The sequence below is a fragment of the Urocampus carinirostris genome, chromosome 6 (genome assembly GCF_059441175.1).
Source record: "Urocampus carinirostris isolate Australia breed hairy pipefish chromosome 6, RoL_Ucar_1.0, whole genome shotgun sequence".
NCBI classification, from domain to species: Eukaryota; Metazoa; Chordata; class Actinopteri; order Syngnathiformes; family Syngnathidae; genus Urocampus; species Urocampus carinirostris.
Genome location: NC_142354.1, coordinates 35,384,598 through 35,408,299, shown reverse-complemented (window position 1 = coordinate 35,408,299; position 23,702 = coordinate 35,384,598). Strand labels below are relative to the sequence as shown.

Sequence of the window (23,702 nt, the reverse complement as noted above, 5' to 3'; positions counted from 1 at the left end):
CCCGCGAAAACTGAAAATCCGCGAAGTAGCGGCGCCCTTTCAAAAATGCTTAAAAATATAAATGATTGATTTAATAAATCAAAAGATTTTCAGCTTTTTAAGTACATTTTTAAAATAAAAATGAATATGGTAACTTTGCTGTTAGATTTCATGCGTTTGGTAGATACTATATTTTACTATTTACTACTATTTTATTTTAAGTCAAATAACATCAGGGAGGACATCCAGTGGACATATTTAAAGCCGCAAGTCATTGTTTGACGCAATGCAGCTAATTTTTCTCTGGTGCTTCTCTCAAAATGGTCTTTCAGGCCAAATAAATTCATGCGGCGGGCCCACGACATTGACAAAGGTACCATACAGCCTTGTTCTATACCTCATACTGCACATAGTATTCTGTTGAAGTAAAAATCTATCTATCCATCCATCCATCTGTCCGTCTGTCCATCCCTCCATCCATCCTTTCATCCATTCATCACAAAAAGTAGGCTCAATTTACCAAACAACCAACCAGGCATGTATTGCTAATTTTATTTTTTCATGAGCATTGTAGCAAATTGCTAACTCTGCTAAATGTTGCTAAGTACACAAAAAGCAAATACATAATGCAGATAATACACAGATACCGCTTCAGGAATGAATAAGCAGTACTTAACTACACTCAACAATACAACATTACTATTACAACTTAAACAAACGTCACATCAATTTTAATCTTGCATTTACACAATGAGAAATTTGGGGTAAACTCCAGAAAAAAATACTTATAATTCCACCACAATATTAACGTTCTTATCTTAAAATGTATAAGGTTTTTTAGCCCAATTTTATATTTTTGTGATTAAAGTTGTCAGACGACACTATTTTTTACTCTTGTTTTAAGTTTATACAGTTAAACATTTTTTTATGATTACATATTTTATTTTACATCTTGAAGTTATTAATTTAGGAAAATAATTTTGTATAATTAGAGGGAAAACACAAGAATGGTTTTACAATGGGAATTTGCTTCAATGAGAGTATCGGAAGAGTTAAACTCCATTAATAAATACCTTATATTATTGATGTGCCATAATCATGAGTACTTTATTATTATTTTCATTTTAATACTCAGCATTTTCCTGAAAAATATTAATTTCTGATTTGAATTACATATCAAAATATATGATGAATTGAAAAACACCTTTTTTGCAGAGTAAAAATATGTGAATTTACAATTACAAAAAACAGATATAGCATAAAAAATATAGTGCTTTTAGTTTTGAATCTCACCACTCTATGCCACTTTATCCTCAGAATATGGAAAAATTATGACTTGTCAGGAATATACACATTTTTGACCTCCGCTAAGATTTACATTAAATAAAAAAAACGTTTTTAACACGTAAATGTCTTCTATAATTATATAAATGTAAAATTAAGACGTTAATATTGTGGAGCATTTTTTTTTCTTTTCAGAGTGGCCCCAATAACATCAGTAAAATGTAAGGAATACAGTATTTATGTAGAAAGTGGTCTAAAAGACTCTAAAGAAGAAGAGCAAATGAAGCAGGTAAAACATTTCAAAGAAATAACAAATAGGCAATTTTAATAGAGTGGTTTCTTTTGAAACAAATCTTTACTGCAAAGAATAATATATAAGGCACTTTAACTAAAAAAAGAATTAATGAGGGGGAGTGTGATGTTTGCTCTGTTGCAGTCATTTGAATTTCACAATAAAAGTTTTTTTGAAAATAGTGTTGCTGGACACAGGTGAGAAGGGAGGAATTACTGTATATAGCATAACGTATTTTCTAGACTATGAACCAAAGTTTTTCTTTTAAATGCCCGGAAACCTGCGGTTTATGTGACAACGTGTCTAAATTATAGAAAAAGTTTAAACTTTTTTTCACAACCGAAGATGGCACATTCATTCAACCCTAATTTATAGCGTAGCAGCAGACACTAGTTTTCATATTAGGAAAATACACTGCTAACTCTAGAACAGGGGTCGGGAACCTATGGCTCGCGAGCCATATATGGCTCTTTCTATGAGTACCTATGGCTCAGAGACCAATTTGATTGCATGCAAAATTTCTCCATCTTGTTCAAAATCGAGATTGTCTATCCTACTCAGGTTCACATAAAGCCAAACCAAAACTAAATGCAAATGAAACACTTCGCAGTATATATAGGGCACGTTTTTCACTACAATTTACAGTCAAGGTGTCACACAAAAAAAGGGGGGGGGGAAAACTCGTTTTGGCTGTACAACGCTAAAGAATCCTTTATTTAAAAGTTCACTATATAATCTGTGTTCAGTGTTCAGATACTTTATGATGAATCCACAGAACTGTAAATACGCCAAAACACCGGAAGAGAACTTAGTCATTTGATTGGGTGAGTGGGAGGGATGGGTGGAGCTATGCAAAAAGTACAAGCATTCCCTCCCATCTCTCGCCAAAGGTAAGCACATAAGGCTCCCTATTCTCAGAATGTTGTGACGTTTTTACAAAATAAATGCTTGCATCTGGTTTTGAAACCAATATGTATGAAAAAAAGGGTCAAAAGGAGTTTAACCGATCTTGAGTAATTGCAAGAAAGAGACAAGTTTAAAGTGGTCTGTTTGTTGAATTTGGGACAGGGGCTCTGGCATTATTCTCTTTTCATAATTTTTATCAAATCATCAAAAATAAATGTGCTGAAGACTAAGCTTTTGTCTGGGGCGCGGGTTTAGCAATTTAGTAAATTTGTCTCATAATATATGGTGTGGCTCTTTCCCAAAATAAAATTAATATTTTTTGCTTTTATGGCTCTTTGAGTCAAAAAGGTTCCCGACCCCTGCTCTAGAAGAAAACAATGCCTGTTTTTTACATACTCTAAGAACAGCATGGGACAACACACATGAACGTAAAATTTTGTTCATTTTTTACACATTAAATATTTTGTGGTTCCCAATCATTTTTTGTGCGGGTATTCAATTTTATATCGCATCATATATATATATATATATATATTAGCAATTTATGGCTCAGTTCAGCCAGTATGAAAAAAAAAGGTTTTATTTTTATTATTATTATTATTATTATTATTATGAATTGTTTTTTTTTTAAGCAAGTGTTCCTTCAAAATGATGCGCTCTATACACTTGAAAAAAATTATAACCGTGTCAGCAGAACAATGGTTCATTTGATGCATTTTAAAATGGGTTTAACTGTTTTTTTCCTCCAAATTAAATAAGAAAAATAACACGTATCATAAGCACATTTAGTAGACTTGGCAGTTGGTGGATAATTTTTCTCTTTTTGTGAATCATTTTTTTATCACTTTTAGAAAGATAAGACTTAAGATTGGTAAAACATCAACCTTCTGTCACAGAAGACTGTGTTGCAATTTTAAGTAGGAGTTTTCTCATTTTACTAGAAAAATAAGTAAGAATATTTTAAAATTAGAAAATAAAATTAGAATAAACAAATGGTACACCAAAGGTGGCTGTATTTAGTCATTCATTTGCAGCGTAGTTCGGGAAATGCGGTTATTGACCTTTAATAAACTGTAATTCTCTTAATTGCATTTATTTACACTTAGTTTTTCTGTTCCCCAGCGTTAAGCCACAAACTGAGATGTTTTTCTGTCACACATCTTTAAGAAGGCTCCTTTTGATAACAATAAATGTTTTCAGAAGACAAATGTGAACATTCTTACCAATGTTAGCATTTAGGTTAGTCACTTTTTCAGTGAGACTATCATTTGCTTTGTTTGATACATTTTCTACTGCATGAATAAACGGCACAAATAAATTCACACAATTTACATTTCAATGCAGTCAATGGATGATCAGAGTGGAAATTGATTTCACGAAATTACATTTTTACAGTTAGTCAAGAGGGAGAGGGTGCACAAAAGTGTAGCTACTCATTTTAAACTAACTACATGTATTATTTTTTTAAAGGGAACTGCACACAAAGTAACAAGAGAAATGTGAATTCCAGAACAATCAGTACAGAAAATAGATGAAATACATAACATAGAATAAGTCAGAGAATATTTGGACAACATATACACCACAAAGTTATGCCAACCCTATTGACTATACTGCTTATGTGCTTGTTAGTCATCCAAAATGTTTCTCCTTTGTGTGCATTTAATCTCATCGCATCATATCTTTAGAGAACATCACCATTGCACCGTTCCTCTGTCTTCTCCTCCGCTATGGCTGCGCTTGGCTGAGGGTCTGCAGGCTTGGAGGGAGTCTGTGTGTCGGGGGCGTTTGCGCTCATTGCTGCTTTTAAACTAGCGGCAAAGCTAAGGCCTCCGCCACCAGCTAACGGAGCAGCAGCAGCCCCGGCCGGTGCTCCGGCATCGCTTCCGGAAGCTGCAGAATCTCCCTGATCAGATGCCCGCAGTCTCTTCATCAGGGTGGTGACTCGGACTGCTTTCTGTGAGTAGGCATACACATAGAGATTGTTAGAGTTGACTTGATTTCTGTTTCATCTAATGTTATACATTTGTGATCAGTGATATATTCGGACTGATCAATGAATGCACAAATCCGGTAATTTTTTTTATTGCAATCCTAACCCTTAATGTAGTTTTATTTCCATGCGCCTTATAGGCTGGTGTGCCTTATTACACGCATACATACATACATACATACATACATACATACATACATACATACATACACACATACATACATACATACATACATACATACATACGTCACGCCTAGAACGCAATCAGGCCCCATATGCGTAGCGATCCGGTGCTTACTGGACGCGGGAAGCAAGTCGCTCTCGCAATCGGATCGTGATCGGAATACGGAAGTGGATCTTCATATATATATATATATATATATATATATATATATATATATATATATATATATATATATATATATATATATATATATATATATATATATATACCCCCGTACAAAACACAAAATAATCTTACACCATATTTTTTTTTCAAACGTTTTTGTTTGTGTAGTTTAACATGTTATGTTGTACATGTGTTTTGATATATCATATATATTATTAATTAACATTTTGTTGTGAGATACTGAGTTGCTCGACATGAATGAGGTTTATTATAAAAAAAAGTTAAAAAATTAAAGTCGCTTAGACATTCACTGTAGAAGGAAAAAATACATGCAAATATAATTAAGTACAATAATACATTTTCTTATTCAAATTATTAATTCATTTTCTGGATTAAATTATTGTTGGTAATATGCTGATTAAAGGGATAACCACAAACCTGCCTTTTTTCATTTTATCCTTTTATACTTCCTTTTTTTCTTAAATTCTTTATACAACATAATAATTCGTAATATAATGCATCAAAGCAAGTGAGCCGTTTGAGATCCGGCTATCTTTAATGAGTTGAGCCGAAAAGGCCGGTTCTCTGAAAAGAGACGGACTTCCTTTCACGACTCAACTGGAACTGGTTTGACTTTATTGATTTGCCGTTTCGTGATAGTCCATGTTTACCGGATGGTACCCATAATTGACAAATTTGCGTTTTTCCGTACAGATTTTCTCGTACGTCGTACACGTCTAAAAATGCATAATAAACGTACTTTGTATGGCAAAAACGTACAGGTTGACAGGTGTGTGAATATAGGATAAATTCTATCAAAAATACGTTTCTATTTCTATCATTTATTTCATGAACCCTCCATAATTTAAAATTTTAGTGTGTTTATCCTAAAATTAAAAAAATATATCATTGTATATAGAAAGCAAACATTTGCAGACAGATCTAAACTGCATACCTTCCATTTGGCTTTTGCAAAGTTCTTCTCGATCTGCGCACAGACGCCATCTTTAATGTTCTTATCAGAAGCAGCGTTGCCAGAAATCCTGTGGAAAAACGCCATAACTTAAGTGAGCAGCACACATGATAACTTGGCTTGAGCATTTTTGTTTCCATCACAGTTTGCCAAAGCCCGATTTTTGTTATATCTTATGACGCATTTTTCTGTACTGTGATGTGTGTTAAGACTTTATTTTCCCGATGTAAGTTTTATTTTTTTTAATCTATTTTTTCTCAGAAGCTTAGGGAGCCTATAAAATACATTCTTAACCCAGAGAAAACAACTTTTTTATTTTGGGATTGATTTTTTTTTTTAACAATACTTTATATCCTAAAATTATTTTCTGGTAAATTCATAGCTACCGTTTGCCATAACAGTTCATTAAACTATTTTCTTATATCAAGGACCTCCCTGAAATTTTATTTATTTTATTTCAAAGTGTTATCCTTAAAAGCAGGGGTCACCAACATTTTGAAGCTGAGAGCTCCTACTTTTTACTGATTGGAGTGAAAGGGCTACCATTTGGATATTCAATTCTAAAATAACTTGTTATTACTATTATCATTCTTAGTATTTTGTCACCAGGGACTAGTTATTAGAAGTTAAATCAAATCAAATTTACTCGATAATTGCAATGACTCCTAAATGATGGGCAATTTTTTACAACCATATCCGCGAGCTACTCAAAAAAATTTGTTTATCCAGAAAAAAATAAATGAAAATACATCCTTAAACATATGACATAACAGATAATGTATTATTTTTCGTGTTTTAAGATTATTCATCTACAAAATTGATGACTAAAATTTACCAGTTTACCACCTGCTATATTCGACATTTTCAGCATGATTGTTCTTATTTCTATAGAAAATTAATTTCAAATGAGAATAGTTATACTTAATTGTAAGCACAGATTTCTGGTTATTGGGTAGGTCTTTTTGCAGTGTAGTGTGTGTGTGTGTTTGATGCAATTTTTAATTTATGTAATTCCTTTTTTTTTCTTGGAAGAAAACTTATTATTGTAATTTGGTAGGATCTCAAAACACTTTTCAAAATGATTACTCATCCGTTGATCTATCTATAGCATCATGACACATTTTCTTCTCACTCCGGAAATGCAGTTTAGCTCAATTTAATATATTTACATTTGTGTTAGGTGGGAATTTTTAAAAATGTATATCATACCATTCATGAGCAATAGCCTCCTGTGCAGTCAAACGCTGGTCTTGGTCCACCTCCATTAAAGATGCCACCAGGGTTTTGGCTGAAAAGATGTCCACCGGTCAACTATTTTCAGATCTATGGCAAAACAAATTTGAATTGCTTACCAGAATCAGAAATATCATCCCAATATGGCGAGTCAAATTCGTAGTCCCCTGACAAAATCTTGAGAAAGAGGTTCTTGTCCCGACTGTCTGGATCATCTTCATCCGTGTCATCGTAAAAAGGAGGGTTCCCAGACAATCTTTAAAAGCAACAAGAAAAAACATTTTTAGAGATGCAGTTTTGACTTTTCCAGTCATATACAGTATATCCAATGTTAGGACAAACAGGTTACAAAGGAACATGTTGCTGGAAGGGAACAAGTACTGTAGTGTAACATGTTATTAGTTAAATTTTCGAAATTAACTGTCGTTATAACATTAACTTATTAAAAGTTAATCAAGAATTACAATGTTTTCTAATTAACTGTTCTTCATTTGCTCACAATGTCACATACACTACAACCTTCAATCCACCTGCAACACTAGATGACGGTGGGCCGGTTTGTATTGACCCTCAAAGTACAACTAAATGCAGTTACGGTGGCGGTGGAGTATGTGGCTGTTGAATTTAACTAGTAACAGGCTACTTTTGAGTGTCAGTAATCTGGTGGGTATCGGAATCACCTTTTAATTGAAGGAACTTTTTTCAGTAACATGCCCAACACTGTACACAAGAGTGTACGTACGATTCATAAAAAATCTTTTCGTTCACCAATAAAATGCACTTACAGTATGTACATGATGACCCCTATCGCCCAGCAATCAACAGGTCGTCCGTATCTCTGCCTTCCAACAACTTCAGGAGCTGAAAGTAAAAAAAGAGGCTCTCATAGCTTTCCATAGTTTTTCGGGTGGATATACACCATATACAACTTGACTGACCAAGGTATTCTGGAGTGCCGCACGGATCCTTAATAAGTCTGTTTTCCAGTTTTGCCAGTTGAAAGTCACTAATCACAATTTTGGAATGTTTCAAGCGGTTGAAGTACACTAAGTTCTCCAGCTGTGTGAAAGAACATAAACATGTGAGCAGATGCAGCTGAAGTGCTCTTCACTCATCACCTGGTGTCAGCAGAGCACCCTTTGTACCTTTAGATTTCTGTGGACGATGTTGAGAGAATGCAGGTACGCTACAGCCTCCAGAACCTGCCTCATCACATTGCTGGTGTCCCTCTCTGAGTAGTAGCCTTGATCCAAAATCCAGTCAAATACCTCCCTTCCTGTTGCTCTACAAAAGAGAAACATACTTGTCGAAAGGCTCATCAAGGCTTTTTCTAGAAGCTGGAGACACTTACAGCTCCAGGAAGATAAAGTACTCTTTCTTTGTTTCAAAAGCATCTACCAGCTGGAGGATATTATGATGTTTTATCCTGCGTAAAGGGGAAAGCGGAATAAAAAAAAGTCATACTTTGATAATAATTCCATCTATGTATAACGCGCAATATCATCAAAATGCACATTAAGCCATAGTGCTTCACCAGGAATCTTGAGTCATGACAGGGTCAAAACAGTGATGATAAACTGACACATACAAGACATCACAATGATAATAATCTATACCAGCCAGTATTTACAGTAACTCTACAAGTGGAAAGCAATAAGGAGCACTGCAAAAATAGACGAATAAAGCAGCAAATATGGAAATAAATACACTAGAAAAAAGGTTTTTTTACTTATAAGTAATACTTCCTTATAGTACTAATTGTTAATTGTGTTTCTACTGAGATAAGAAATTTAAGACTTAAAATCAGTAAAATTATCTAATGTAGAAAATGTCAGCTACTTTTGGTACTACTTTTTATTAAAAAAAACCCAATAATGATATTATTTGTAATATGATTAATTTGATGTATATAGCCCTTTTTGGACCCTTGAATACGCTTTACAGGGAATATGATATTTTGTCAAACTCACATCTGCCCATTTATCACAATTTTATTCAAATCATATTTGTTAATAATTAAAATACAGTGTGCAAAACTTATTGTTTTACTTATTTCACTACAGTTTCCATACGGGATTTGTTGCAGGGAATGAGACTTTTTTCTAGTCAGAAAAATGAGTTAATAAATTCTGTGCATTGTCAATATTTAAGGATATATATTTTAATACCCCGATGGAAATTTAGGCTGTCAACCTGTGTGTTTTTTTTAAAATTAATTGTTTAAAAATCTTGCTATACTTTTGCCACCTTTCCTGGATTATTCTAGCTCTTCCCTATCACTTTAAATATGTGGCTAATGTTTGGCACTAAAGCTTGCCTCTGGTTTTAATGTGTTAATTTTTTTATTCTTAATTTGTATACTCTGGCGACATTTCCTGGCTTATTTCAGCTCTTCTGCATCTACAAAAGCATATTTATTAAATTCATTAAATGGATCTTGAATGAAAATTGATGAATTACCACATTATATCCTTAGATGTTGTCATATAATCAGAGTACAATACAATCTTTATCTGAAATCTATTAAAAAAAAATGTGTAACCATTAGGGCAGTAGACGTATAACAGGGACTTAAATCGGTGTCACTTTAAAGTCACTGTTAAAGCTTCCACGTTATATTTTCACAGTATTTGTAAAATGTTTTCAATATTAATCAGCCTTGAATGCAAACGCCACTTACATTTTTAGAATTTTTATTTCATTTTTGGCTGCTTTCCTCACGTTCCTGCCATCCTTCTTGTTAAACTTTTTGCATGTGAACATTTTCAGTGTGGTCCTATCCTTTGCTCTGAACATCTCGCAGAACTCCTCTCTGCAAAACAAATAGATGTTGACATTTTGGAAGCACCCTGTCATAATTCAGCAAGTCTTACGTTTTGATGACATTTCCCAGATCATATTTGTCAGTGATGTCAGTTGGATTGTTGTAATCCTTCTTCTCCCCGAGCGTCAGGCAACCAAATGGCATGGCAGCTCCTGCCCTAGCCAGGGAATCTTTTGCTGGACAAAAAAACAAGTCACATCAAGGACAATTCTTTTCATTTCCCTCATTTTCACAGATGCTACAGAGGACAAAGCATCAACACAGTATGGGATGTAAATCAGCACAAAAAAACCCAAAAGTAATGACTAACAAGCCCAAGGGTATCACCACAAACATCAACAACCACCAAGAGCTTGGACCTCTCACAAAATTTAAATATCTCGGAGCTGAAATATCAGAAGATGGGTCAGGACCAGAAACCATGGCCAGGATAGTTCAAACTACAGCTGCACTTTCCAGACTTAAACCCATCTGGAAGGAGAAGATCATAGCAGTGAAATCAAAGATCAGACCAATGCAAGCGCTGGTTACTTCCATTTTACGCTATAGTCTACACTTGCAAGGCAAGGACTCTCACAGCGAAGCTGGAAATGAAAATCCAGGTAATGGAGATGCAATGCTTCTGGAAACTTCTAGGCATCAGCTACAGGTGACTAAGGAAACGGTGCCCAACACAGTCAGACGGTACATTGGTCCCTACGAAGAACCGTTGTCAACTGTGCGCAGAAGAAAACTGCAATGGTACGGTTACTTCACAATAGCTTAAGGACTGGGCAAGATTATTCTCCAGGGCACAGTCCAAAAGGGCAAAAGAGGAAGACAGAAAAATAACTGGACAGACAACATCAAAGAATTGACTGGTGCCAACTTTGCACACGACCCAAAAACAGGTTTGGAACCGTCAGCAGTGGAGAAAGCTGTCCAGAGTTGCATCCTCAGTGGTCCACTGACAACCCAGGTGGTCAAGGGATCTGTGAACCGTGAAGGATGAGGTGTTCAACAGGGTTCAAGTCGGACACGTGCTTTGCCAGTCCATCACGTTTACCTTGAGTCTCTCAAAAAAAAACGAAAGTCCTCTTGTACATGTTTTGGGGTTAGATGATAGAACAGTTGAGACCAATATGGCGGCAGCACTAATGCAGCCCCACACAGTAAAACTCCCACCACCATATCAGTGTTCATTTTACCTCTGAAAAGTGATGGGACCCGGGGACTCGCATGCTCAAAAATCTATGGGTCCCAACAGAGATCTATGGGTCCCCAAAATTTTGTGTTATCGAGGTTGAAATCGTAAATCGGCGACAAATATATAGTATAAATCTATATATTTATTCAGTTTTAATCATCAAATTATTAATTCATTTTCTGCATCAAAGTATTGTTGGTAATATACCGATTAAAGGGATAACCACAAACCTGTCTTTTTTCATTTTCTCCTTTTATACTTCCTTATTTTCTTAACTTCTTTATACAACATAATAATTCGTAATACAATGCATCAAAGCAAGTGAGCTGTTTTAATGAGTTGAGCCAAAAAAGCCGGTTCTCTAAAAAAAAGACGGACTTCCTTTCACTACACAACGAGATCTCGTTGGCCGAGTTCGGCGTGCAGACGAAAACTCGAACCGCGAGACCAAAACAACAATGGCGGATCTGCCTGAAGAAAAGTTTGGAGTGCAGTAAATCTTTGTTAATAATGACAACTTTGTGGCAAAAAGGTTGCGTCCCGGGGACGCACGTTGATTTGAGGCTATGCGTCCCCAGCAAAAATGATGCGAAACATGTTTTTTTGCGATCAGACGACATGAAACGGATCGAGTCATGCATTGCATATATATATATATATATATATATATATATATATATATACCACAGCCATATCCCCCAAGTGGGAGGTGGCTCGAGTCATTTCTGACTCTTTTTGGGAGATTGATTAAGAGGAGGGGATTCCCAGCCCCCCTCGCTCAACCCAACTGAGGTGTTGGGAGTCATTAGGTGACCAAACCCCCAATTCCAACCCCTAATGCTGATTGCCAAGCAGGGAGGCAACGGGTACCAATGTTTAAGTCTTAAGTATGACTCGGCCGAGGCTTGAACCACAACCTCCCAGTCTCAGGGCGGGCGCCATACCCCCGAGCTCTATATATACATATATATATATATATATATATATATATATATATGTATATATATATATATATATATATATATATATATATATATATATATATATATATATATATATATATATATATATATATATATATATATATATATATATATACACTGCTTAGTTTTTAACGATATTATCAGAGACACAGTGGTTCAATTATGCATGTGTACCTAATATCTAGCCACTGGTGTACGGCTTTGACAACAAATCCCCAGTTCACGTTTTATACTGCACCATGAGAACAATACGAACAATCTACCAAGTCGATCCGAATACTAGATCCTTTTATGTTAAACAGGCATTATCTTGGCAAGCTCCGCGATACAAACAGCAGCCAGCAGAAAAGAGTGGGAAGTCATAAGAGAAATCTAAGTGAGCTCGCTGCTGTCTGGAGCCTCAGCCGAGACCCCAACAAAAGCAAAAAAATTGCTCTTGGCTGTAAAAGCGCCGTCATATATTATGTTTCTTCTGACGATCCAGTTTTTAAAAATTGAACCATATGAATGAGAAAATGAGTATTGACCGAGCAGCTTTTATACAGCTTATTGCTTACAAGCAGGTTGAGAGTCAGTGGACGGTCCACGAGGGGGCTCATTACTAAGACTGATATCTCTGCAGATATGCTTTATTCTCTATTGTGGAGCGGATAAAACCTTTATTACTCTCTGTATAGTTAAATTTACAATCAGAGTCAGCCATAATATCAAACAAAATCTTAAATGAACTGCTATAAATAGAGGAAATTGGTATTGAGTGGTGAATGGGTTCAAGTCTATGAAACATTTGGGAACCACTGAAAGTAAGTGCTTTTGTTTGTTTTTTAACTTTCTTTCCTAATTTTCTCGTGGATTATTTAAATAGGAGAAAACATCCACCCAAAAACAAACTAATGTAATAAGATTCTTGTGGAATTAAACACTTAAAAAAATCTTGCTGGAATTGGTAAGAGGAAAACAAGATGATGTTTATGTTTGTTGCCGGCTTGGAGGTAATCTACGTTTGCCGTTACCTGAAAGGATGAGAGGCCATTTGAAAAGTAAATCGGAATTGCTCTCACACGTTAAATGTAAATTGTTACACGTAAATCACACATACTCTATATCATGCGCAAATATACTCTCATACAGACACAGTCATGCCCATGAACAAGCACTGCTATAGTCTCTCATACACACAACTTTACTCTCGCACACTACAGAACTTTCTCACGTATACTAATATACTCTCATAAACACATGCTACTATACTCTCTTACACATACCACCATACTTTCATACATACACTACTATACTCTCCCCCACATATTACTATTGTCTCATACACAGACTACTATGCTGTCATACATAAACAAATATACTCTCCCACATTTACTGCGATACTCTCTCACACATACTTCTGTGCTGGGAGCAACTCCAGTACTATGTATACACACACACAGAGATAAAGTGTGTAATGTGTGGTTACCAAAAGTACGCAAAGTAAAACAACACTGAGAGGTGAGGTGCTCACACTTGGTGTGAAAAACCCATATAGTACATTAATAGTAAGTGTAATGGTCTTTGAGAAACAATAGTAGTGTGTGAGAGAGTAAATGAGTGTGTGTGTGTGGAGTGGGAGTATAGTAGTATGTGTGTAAGGGTATAGTTAAATGTGTGTGAAAGCATAGTAGTGTGTGCATGAGAGTATAGTACAGGGGTTGGGAACCTATGGCTCGCGAGCCATATATGGCTCTTTCTGTGAGTACCTGTGGCTCAGAGACAAATTTGATTGCATGCAAATTTTCTCCATCTCGTTCAAAACTTGAGCCATTAATCCTGTTCAGATACACGCAAAGCCAAACCAGAGCTGAATTTCGATGCAGTACTTTGCAGAATATATAGGGCACGTTTTTCACAATTTACAGTCAAGGGGCACACCAAAATAAACTCGTTTTGGCTGTACAACGCTGAAGAATCCTTTATATAAAAGCTCACTATATAATCTGTGTTCAATGTTCAAATACCTTATGATGAATCCACAGAACAAACTGTAAATACTCCCAAACTCCGGAAGAGAACTTAAAGTTATTTGATTGGGTGAGTGGGAGGGATGGGTGGAGCTATGCAAAAAGTGCAAGCACTCCCTCCCATATCTCGCCCTACGCCGTCTGCGCCAAAGGTAAGCACATCAGGCTCCCTGTTTGCAGAATGTTGTGACGTATTTACAAAATAACTGCTTGCATCTGGTTTTGAAACCAATATGTATGAAAAAAAGGGTCAAAATGAGTTTAACCGATCTTGAGTAATTGCAAGAAAGAGACAAGTTTAAAGTGCTATGTTTGTTGATTTTGGGACACGGGCTCTGGCATTATTCTCTTTTCATAATTTTTATCAAATCATCAAAAATAAATGTGCTGAAGACTAAGCTTTTGTCTGGGGCGCGGGTTTAGCAATTTAGTAAATGTCTCTCATAATATATGGTGTGGCTCTTTCCCAAAATAAAATTCATATATTTTCCTTTTATGGCTCTTTGAGTCAAAAAGGTTCCCAAACCCTGGTATAGTAGTATGGTATAGGGTATAGAAGTGAGTGTTTGAGAGGATTCATAGAGTGTATCGTAGCATGTATGAGACAGTATAGTATTGTTTTTGTAAGAATATTACTGTGTCTGTATGAGATTATAGGTGTACATGTTTGAGTGTAAGATGTTATATGTGAGAGCAAGTATAATTGACTTGCGATCGGCCTCTCATATGAAAGGGTATTCATGTTTATGCAGTATCAATTTTTCACAGCGCACCAGAGAACAGTGCAGTGGAGCATCAACCCAGAATAGCTGAAGGCTGTAGAGCAGCCTGGACTCCTAGCTGTGGCTTGGAGAGGTTGACGGTGTTGTTTTTGTTTCAGACAGACTCTATGAGTGGTTCTTGGAGTACGAGTACCACTGGGGGAATTTGAAGCTACTTTAACGGGTACTTTAAGATTTTAAAATTGACTAACATCGATGCAAAATGACACCTCCTGCTTCCCTTTTAACAAGACTGCCACGTACAAAAAAAATATTTGAAATAGGTAAGTTTACCTGACATTTCTGCTCATTTTAAGGAGGTTTTTCTTATTTTTTTTAAAGGTAACTGTAAATTACACACTACAGAGCGCACCCGATTGAAAGACGAATGCTTAATTTTAAGAAAACAAATTCACGAATTTAAAGCCGCGGGCATTAACAGCTATAAATAAGAACTAATACTAATGTCTATTTTTTACTGTCATGGTTCAGCGCCTGCAGTCCCTTTTCTTCTCTGAGAGATAGCAGCATTACCCCATTTACCAGTCCAACTCACAATTCCTCTGCCAATATGCCCCCAATCAGAAAATTAGCCAACCACTACCATTAATACTCCAGGCTCCCACTTTAAGTTGCTGGGTCGTTTTTGATTCCTGCTCAATACATTCACATGACAAGCTTCTCTTCCCAAAGGTTATTTTCTCAGTTCCCTCCTTGTCCAGTGAGCATCCACTCCAACTATCTTCTTAACCCCTTAAAGTTCCTGTCAAATTTGCTTAAAATCCAAGACGTACCCATTGTAAATCAAATGCTGTCCTTGAACTTTTTGGAGAATATGGACGGTCTTGTTTGGTCTCGTTTGAAAAGCAAGACTTTTGTCCCAAACTCTAATAATATCTGCAATTACTAACATTGAGTAATCTGAGTTGGAACACACAAAATGAGAAGGTTTTTATTCCCACCATATATATATATATATATATATATATATATATATATATATATATATATATATATATATATATATATATATATATATATATATATATATATATATATATATATATATATATATATATATATATATATATATATATGTTAATATTACCTAGTACCTTGTCAAATATGATCACAATCTGAAAAACTAGACATTGTATTTTACACCTTTTTCTAATGGTAGGTCCAGGCGTTTCCAAAAGTGGCCATTTGGAAACCACCAGTTTACAGCTCTTAAAACTTTGCATTCATGTATTTTATATAGGCCATTTGCACATGTTTTTTTTCTGGCTCTGATTTCAAACAGTTCGTAAAATTGTGTAAAATTTGTAACAAATTTGTGTCATTCGACATTTGAATCGGTCACTATTGGCTAAAGATTTTTGAAATAGTGAAATTAACAAAATTATCTGACTATTTTTAAATCATTTTAAGGATTTAAATTGTTCATTTTTTAACTGAGAAAAATATATATAAAGTATAGTAAAATGAGTAAATGCTTTAAAACCAAGCACGATCAACACAATTAATAACAAATGGGAAATGTTTTTTTCTTAACTTATTTTTGCTCAGGCTTTAATACATCAATGGTAGAAGGTTAAGAAACTTTTTTATTCTCAATGGATTGAGCATTTAGTTTTATGACATTCTAAATCATTTGTTAAATTTTTTTATTTTTTTTTAATTCTAAATTGCAGTTCTAGGCTCCACAGTTCAGAGGTCCTGGGATCAAATCCAACTCCCGGTCTCCCTTTACGGAGTTTGCATGTTCTCTGCTAGATTCCAGAAGCATGCATTTCAGTTTTATTGGCAGGTCCAAATTGTCCCTAGGTATGAATGTCTGTCTTTTGTCTGCCTCTGTGTTCCTTCCGACTGACTGGCAAGTAGTTCAGGGTGTCCCCTGCCCAAAGACAGTCGGGATGGGCTCAGGCACGCCCGCGACCCAACTGACGAGCGGTGCAGAAAATGGATGAATAAAATGCAATTCCACTGTAAAGGTGTTTTAAAAATGTTTTTAGTAACACCTGCACAACTGCGTTTTCACATTAATGATACGATATATTCTGATTCGAATAGGTTAACATCAATACCCTGAACAAGTCTGCTTCACAGTTTTTGGGCCCATTGGTCGATTCTCATATAAACCTGATTGGATGATCAATTCCAGGGTGGGGTTTGTGCAGAAAATGCTTGCAGGGAGTGAATAAGTGTGTCTTTTTTGATGAGACCAGCTAGGTTATTGACTGAAAATATGATATACATATGGATTACCTCCTCAATTAGACCAGTGTTATTTCATCATCTCAATTCTCGCACTCGCTAAAGAGTGTTTCACTTAAAATCCTTGAAATTGTGCACACACACAAAAAAAAAAACCAAATATTTTTTTATTTCAAGTTTTCTTTTTTCTATTTGACGTCATGTTTGAACTTTATCTTCAAGTATTATAAGACAAATAATTATTCTTAGGCATTGATTTTCCCATTTTATCGTATTTGTTTTTCTGGGTAATTAAAAATAATTACAAGTAATTATTTTATATTTTTACTGGATTTCCTACCTTGTTTTTCTCTGACAACAAGATAAGTAACACTTCATTTTTAGGAATATTTTTCCAATTCTACCATATTTTAACTAGTTTCTGAGTAAAATAAGAAAACTCATACTTAATCAATAATGGAATTTCATAAAATGTAAAATACTAAAAATAACTTTAAAAAATTGTAATACAGGAAAAGTAATTCTCAGAATAAGACTAAGAAAAATTATCTGGGGATTTAATTCTTATTGAGAAATCGTCAAATGATTGTGTAATGTGAGTAAACATTCACCAAACATAGAAATATAATATTTAAAATGAGAAAAGTTATTGTCAAATGGGTCTATTTTAGAGATGTTATTTAAAATGTCAAAGGGCATGATACGGACCTCGCTACTTCGCGGTTTCACGTTCGCGGGTTCAGAGCTTCGCGGGTTCAGAGCTTCGCGGGTCTAATAAATAATAATAATAAAATACAATTAAAAAAAAATTATTTATTATTTTTTTAAGCATTTTTGAAGGGGCGTCGCTACGTCGCAGATTTTCACTTTTCGCGGGTTGTTTTGGTCCCCATTAACCGGGTCTAAAAATTTTTTTTAAAAAGTAAAATAATAATAATAAAAAAAAAATAATAATAATTGTTTTTGTTTTGTTTTATTAAGCATTTTTCAAGGGGCGTCGCTACTTCGCAGATTTTCACTGTTCACTGGTGGTTTTGGTCCCCATTAACCGGGTCTAAAAAATAATAATAATAAAATAAAATAATTTAAAAAAAAAACAAAAACAAAAAAAACAATGTTTAAGCATTTTTGAAGGGGCGTCGCTACTTCGCGGATTTTCACTTTTCGCGGGTGGTTTTGGTCCCCCTTAACCACGATAACCGAGGGATTACTGTATATCAATTTAGACATACACAAATAGTGTTCAAAACAAAAGACAATGTCTTTGACTTGTCTCCCTCGCACGCTATGTGTAGTGGTTTTCGACTTACCCTGGGCAAATGTCTTGAATTCAACAATATTTTACATGCCCGGTTTATACGTTTGGTACTGTAATTCATCATTAGTGCTCAAGCTACAAGGCTAACGCCTACTTCTTTCACCTAGCTCATAGAAAAAAGCCAGTTCTCCTTGATAAAGACGACGGCAGGGACCCTGTAATGCTGACTCAAGGCGTCGTTTATCTATGCCTTTTGGGGACGATCTGGATAAAAAGCTCTTGGTTAATGCTTGGGAATTCACTTGCAGCGATTGAGGAAACACTTGAGGGGGAAATGACAAAGCATCTTAGCTTGCAATTATTCTCAAACAAATAAATGAGCTTGCATGTGCACGTTGGTGTCATGTTGAACATGAAAATTGTCACATTCACATGCTTCGATAAAAAACTGGACAGATGTAAACAATGTTCCCTCTAATTTTCCACGGGTCTGAGCGTTCACACAAAGTCGGTGAGCAACGCTTGAAACAACAGTGAGCAACAGCAAACCCAAGTGTGGCAACAAAGTCATTATCAAACATGTCCAAAACTTGACATCACGTTACATTTTGCTGAGTTTCCGGGAATGCAAAAAAAAAAATCACTTTTGAATGAACTGACTAATGTATTATTGCGAAGGATGTACGGCCTACAAACGTCATTTGTTTTTACAACAATTCTTTCACTAGATTTCCATTTCTTTTTTTTCCTGATATCTTTTGTCGCATAATACTAACATTTTTGGGGGCCTTTTTAGTAATCACATTTTTTAGTGGAAGTACAATGTTGGCAACAAGATTGACTTGGTATAATTGGAAATTATTTGAATGCAACACAAACGTTTTCTTCTTTTTCCCTGTTTTTTTTTTTCAATTTTTTTTAATTCCTTTAAAAAAAATCTGATTGTGTTTGATTTTTCCCAGCTGTTACTTTTTTCTTTTTGTTCTTTATTTACCTTTTTTTCTTTGTTTCTTTCTTTTCTTTTTTTCTGGATTTTTTCTGATTTTTTTCTTCTTTTTTCTCTTCCTTTTGTTTCTTTTTTCTCAGCTTTTCACTACGATTCCATTTTGTTTTTTTTTTCTTCTTTGCTCTATTCCCCCCCTCCTTAAAGTCACATAATTTTACATAATATTTGGTCATATAGTGATGAAAGAACCAAAAACAACCTGAAGAGCCGTTGAGGACCTGAAAGAGACGGTTCCTTTTAGAGAGCCGAGGCGAAGAAGCAGGTTCTCGAAAAACTCTACTGACTTTACTCAGCTTCGTTCTACTTCGACTTAAAAATACCGCATTTAGAACACAAAGTCAGGGGAACCCGTATATTTTTACCTTCATGCACTGTAACTTTGACTTAATTCGCTTCTTAATCAGCAATTTCGAGCCCTGATTTTTGTGAGCTGGCTAGATTTTCTTGTGCGCGGAAAAGCTCTGGGTAGTGCGCAATGGCGCAGACATGCAGCTTAGAGGGAACATTGCGCTGGATAGATTTTCTTGTGCGCTGATATAATAATATGTATTACCTAGTTAATACTTTGATAAATATAAATATGTTTTTTCTGCGTTGGTGCAAGAGCTGTGTTGAGCAGTGCCACGATAGCAACTCATTGAACGGGTTAACTTCAGTAAAGCTACATAAAGAAGTTGGACAGCCTACAATAATTTTTAACCCATTTGGTATTTTGATAAAATAATACAACAAATGTCATTTTTACACACTGAAATTGTGGTAAATAATGCATAATTTGCCGCTATGTACTCATGGAAACCAAATTTAGACTAAGTACCGTATTTTCCGCACTATAAGGCGCACCCAAAAGCCTTTATTTTTTTCAAAAGCTGACCGTGCGCCTTATAATACAGTGCGCCTTATTTATGGATCAATTTTAAAATTGCAAAGGTTTCCAACTAACTTGCAGTCGCCGACTAGTAGTACACGGTGTATGCTGGGATTTATTTACCGGCGTTTCATTGGCTAACCAATGTGTCAATCATCGTTTGAATCGATCACTATTGGCTAAAGTTATTCGGAGGTCAAGGGGCGGATCCTTTTTATCATTTACAGGCTGGCATTGGCTTAAACGGCGAAACAAAGCCTGCAATTGGCCGAAAAAGATGAATGTGTATAGCACGTGGCTGACGGCATAGAGAAAGCATTTTTTTCTATTCTGTATTTGAAAATATTTTATTCTCCTGGATTTACTACCCTCACGGATATAAGAGGACATTGGCTGGACATTATTATGAACACAACGACTTCGGTGAGCTACTCCGGGTTTTATATTGTCCCTGTATCTTGTTTGAGACTGAACTCGATGTTTCTGTGATAAGCGGTGTAGATAATGGATGGAATGGAGTGTCTATTTTTAAATTAAACTCAATTCCAAGTGTTTATTGTCATATGCACAGTAAAGTTGCGAGCGAAAAAGAAAATAGATACTAAGGAATGCTTGGCATTTCTTGAATCCCAAGACTTTAACCTTCCGAATGATGGAACGATGCATTTGAGTGACATCGTACGGACACCGCATCCGCACGTGTTCTCGACACGTATTTGCGTCTTTGCAAGCTTTCGGAATGTTAAGGGGGTAATAAGTTGGACTGAACTATCTGACTGTTTTGTCGACGTTCCCATTGTAGCGCCTTATAATCCGGTGCGTCTTATGTATGTCAAAAATAGGACCAAAAACTATTTTTTCGGGGTGCGCCCTATAAGCCGGTGCGCCTTATAGTGCGGAAAATACGGTATAAATATGTGCAATTATTGGACATGTAATCCACCCAATCCACCCGACATTTTTATATAAAAAATACAATAGGTGTTAAGATCTGGCACGCCACCGTTCTTGAGAGAGTGCCAGTGGTCAGAATGATTGGAAAATCTCCACAACCAGGTATATAATGACTGGACCAAAGGCAGAAGCTGTAGGATCATTGCTTTCCATTTTTGCTTGAACTTGGTTCCTGACCCCTTGATGCCTGTCCTTGACTGATTCAGGACTGCCTTTACCTTGCCAGTTGTGAGTTTTTTCTGGACTGTGTTTTTTGTCTATCATTTCTCCACTCCTCCCAATTGCCCCATTATAAACATGCTCCTCAGCTGTTTGTCTGCGGATACATATATATATATATGGAGTTATTGACTGAATTGAGAGTTTTTTGCTTTTCTGACCATACGCACATCGTGATATCACATTAAACGCCCATGATTTTTGGTTCCACAGCCGCATCCCAGAGCAGCGGATTTCGCCAAAGTGGCACCTCTTCAAAGGCTTGACGAAACAGGACAGATGGTCTTGTGTTTTAGCCAGGCTGTGAAGTATGTGCTTCATTTAGCCTCCATTTGAGATATGAACATTTCGCTCAGGCAACAAACCAAAACCATAAGGGAATTATGAAAGAATTGGTGCCAAGCAACAAAAAAGCCAGCCAAGAACGTGAATCGACCATTCATATCTTCTTCTGTCATCGCCGGCTCATCCGACCAGCTTCTCTCTGATGTTGTTCAGTTGCTATGGCGACCCAGGGCTACAGTATGCGGCTGCGCTGTTGTCGATACAGCATTCACGCTGATCATCTTTTGCATGATGGGACTGAAAACTGCGGCTTTTCTGACGTGATATTTTACATAACGGCAAAACAATGAAGAGCAACTTTGAATCCCATTGATGAGTTTGGAACAGCCAAGCGTAATTTTGTGAAAGTCCACCTAACATTCAAAGCTTATAGAACATCTGTTTTGGCTGTGATTATTGAAGTTGTGTCAAAATGATCTCATAATTGGCCTGGCTTTGACATCCATCACAGCATTGATCCCCATGTTTGAGATCAAGAGGATCTAGAGAACGTCCAAGCAGACTTTTGGGGAGACAACGAGGGCACACCCCAGGACATTTAAGATAAATTTGCAAAGCACTACTTGTGCTGATCAGGAAAAACAACCACATTTATTTAATGCATTTATATATTTTTTGACGCACAATGCAGTCTCGAACTTGACTCGTTCTCTCTCTCTCAAACTCCCTCCCTCCCCACTCTTCATTGTGCAGCCCCGCGGGGTGCAAGATGACTCGGTGCGAAAGGATTACTTGTCAATTGTCGCAGGCACCGTGAATACTGTACTGTGAAAACAGAATCAGCTTGTCTCCAAGTAGAGTTCTGATAAAGTCTCAGAATAAAAATGAAGTCTGTGGGCTAACGAAATAAAAAAACCATTTTACTTCCGAGCAAAACAACCAGCAAAGAAAACAAAAAGATATTCCAAAAAATGCACACTATTTGCTCACTTACCTCGAAAGAATCGATTATGTAAGAAGAATCCAAGCCTCTTTCGTCCTTCTTAATTCCTTGCACAATTTTTTCCTCCACTTTGCCCTCTTGGATGCAGTGGGGACTTTTTCGATTTTTCAGGCTCCTTGCAACATTTCCAACAGGTCAGCTTGCTGCCGGGAGCGCGCACGTGTTCGCAGTGTAGCGCGGAGGGAGGCAGGATGGGTGCGTGCGCGCTCGCAGGACGCACGACTTCTACGTGCGTCAGAGCCTCTACGTCGGTTTTCACTTCGTCGTCATTAATGGGAACCAGTGCGCTCCTTTAGTGGTCAAAATGTGCGCATCCCAAGCACTAGGTTCGATTCCCATGGGTAGAGTTGGAGCTTTGAAATGTTTTCTCGGTGCATGCGTTTAAATACATTGGGTTTCCACATTTCAAACATGCGTGTTTTGTTTATGGAAGACGCAAAATTATTCACAGGTACATCAGAAGTATGTTCTCTGTTATTTCTATGATTTCCAATTGAGTTTCAGGTCGTACACCGAGTCTTGGACGTACACCAGTGGTCAGCGCTTATTGGACGCAAACCTATACTGGACTGTGGGTCATATGGTACCGATTCGCACTGAAAGAAAAAAAAAATTTTTTTGCTGATACCATCCACAAGTGATGGCAAAATTAAACCACTCAAAACATTGAATCCCTGCAGAGAATGCTCCACACAAGCTGAGTGGCTTCAAGATGATCAATGTCTTAGACTGCGCTATCATGTGGACAGAAAAATGTATAACATGCTTGGTGCACGCAATAAAACTGGGGAGTGTATAATATATCCCCCAAAATATATTTGAAGTGTACTGAGCGAGTATTGGAGTAAGAATGTTTCATTAATAGTTGTGTTACTTTGTGCTTATGGAAAAAGTGAAAAAGTGAAATAGGGAAAATAAAGTACTTCCATCCATCCATTATCTGCACCGCTTATCCTAAGTAGGGTCGTGGGGGTGCTGGAGCCCATCCCAGCTATCCTTGGGCAGTGGGCAGGGGACACTCTGTAGCGGTTGCCAGCCAGTCGCAGAGCACACAGACACAACCAACTCACTCGCTCATTCACACCGAGGGACAATTCGAACCCGCCAATTAACCTGAAAT

At 36.4% G+C, this 23,702-nt stretch overlaps 1 protein-coding gene across 1 annotated transcript; it reads right to left on the bottom strand.

Moving 5' to 3' along the window:
• Nucleotides 1-494: 494 nt before the first annotated feature.
• camkva (CaM kinase-like vesicle-associated a) lies at nucleotides 495-22,904 on the bottom strand. The gene is made up of 11 exons (XM_088338853.1): nucleotides 22,574-22,904; nucleotides 9,883-10,009; nucleotides 9,690-9,821; nucleotides 8,361-8,435; nucleotides 8,155-8,293; nucleotides 7,948-8,068; nucleotides 7,795-7,870; nucleotides 7,129-7,265; nucleotides 6,986-7,064; nucleotides 5,759-5,846; nucleotides 495-4,418 (listed from the first exon to the last, which is right to left on the bottom strand). The coding sequence occupies exons 2-11, from the start codon at nucleotides 9,975-9,977 to the stop codon at nucleotides 4,146-4,148; spliced, it is 1,215 nt and encodes a 404-aa protein (XP_088194979.1). The 5' UTR covers nucleotides 9,978-10,009; nucleotides 22,574-22,904; the 3' UTR covers nucleotides 495-4,145.
• Between the last annotated feature and the right edge of the window lie 798 nt (nucleotides 22,905-23,702).

Excerpts from the sequence above, each read along its gene's own strand:
- camkva (XM_088338853.1), bottom strand. The coding sequence starts at position 9,977 with ATGCCATTTGGTTGCCTGACGCTCGGGGAGAAGAAGGATTACAACAAT. Across the intron at positions 8,436-9,689 it reads GAAATAAAAATTCTAAAAAT|GATAAAACATCATAATATCC; the intron begins GTAAGTGGCGTT and ends CCCTTTACGCAG. Across the intron at positions 8,069-8,154 it reads TCGTCCACAGAAATCTAAAG|CTGGAGAACTTAGTGTACTT; the intron begins GTACAAAGGGTG and ends TCTTTCACACAG.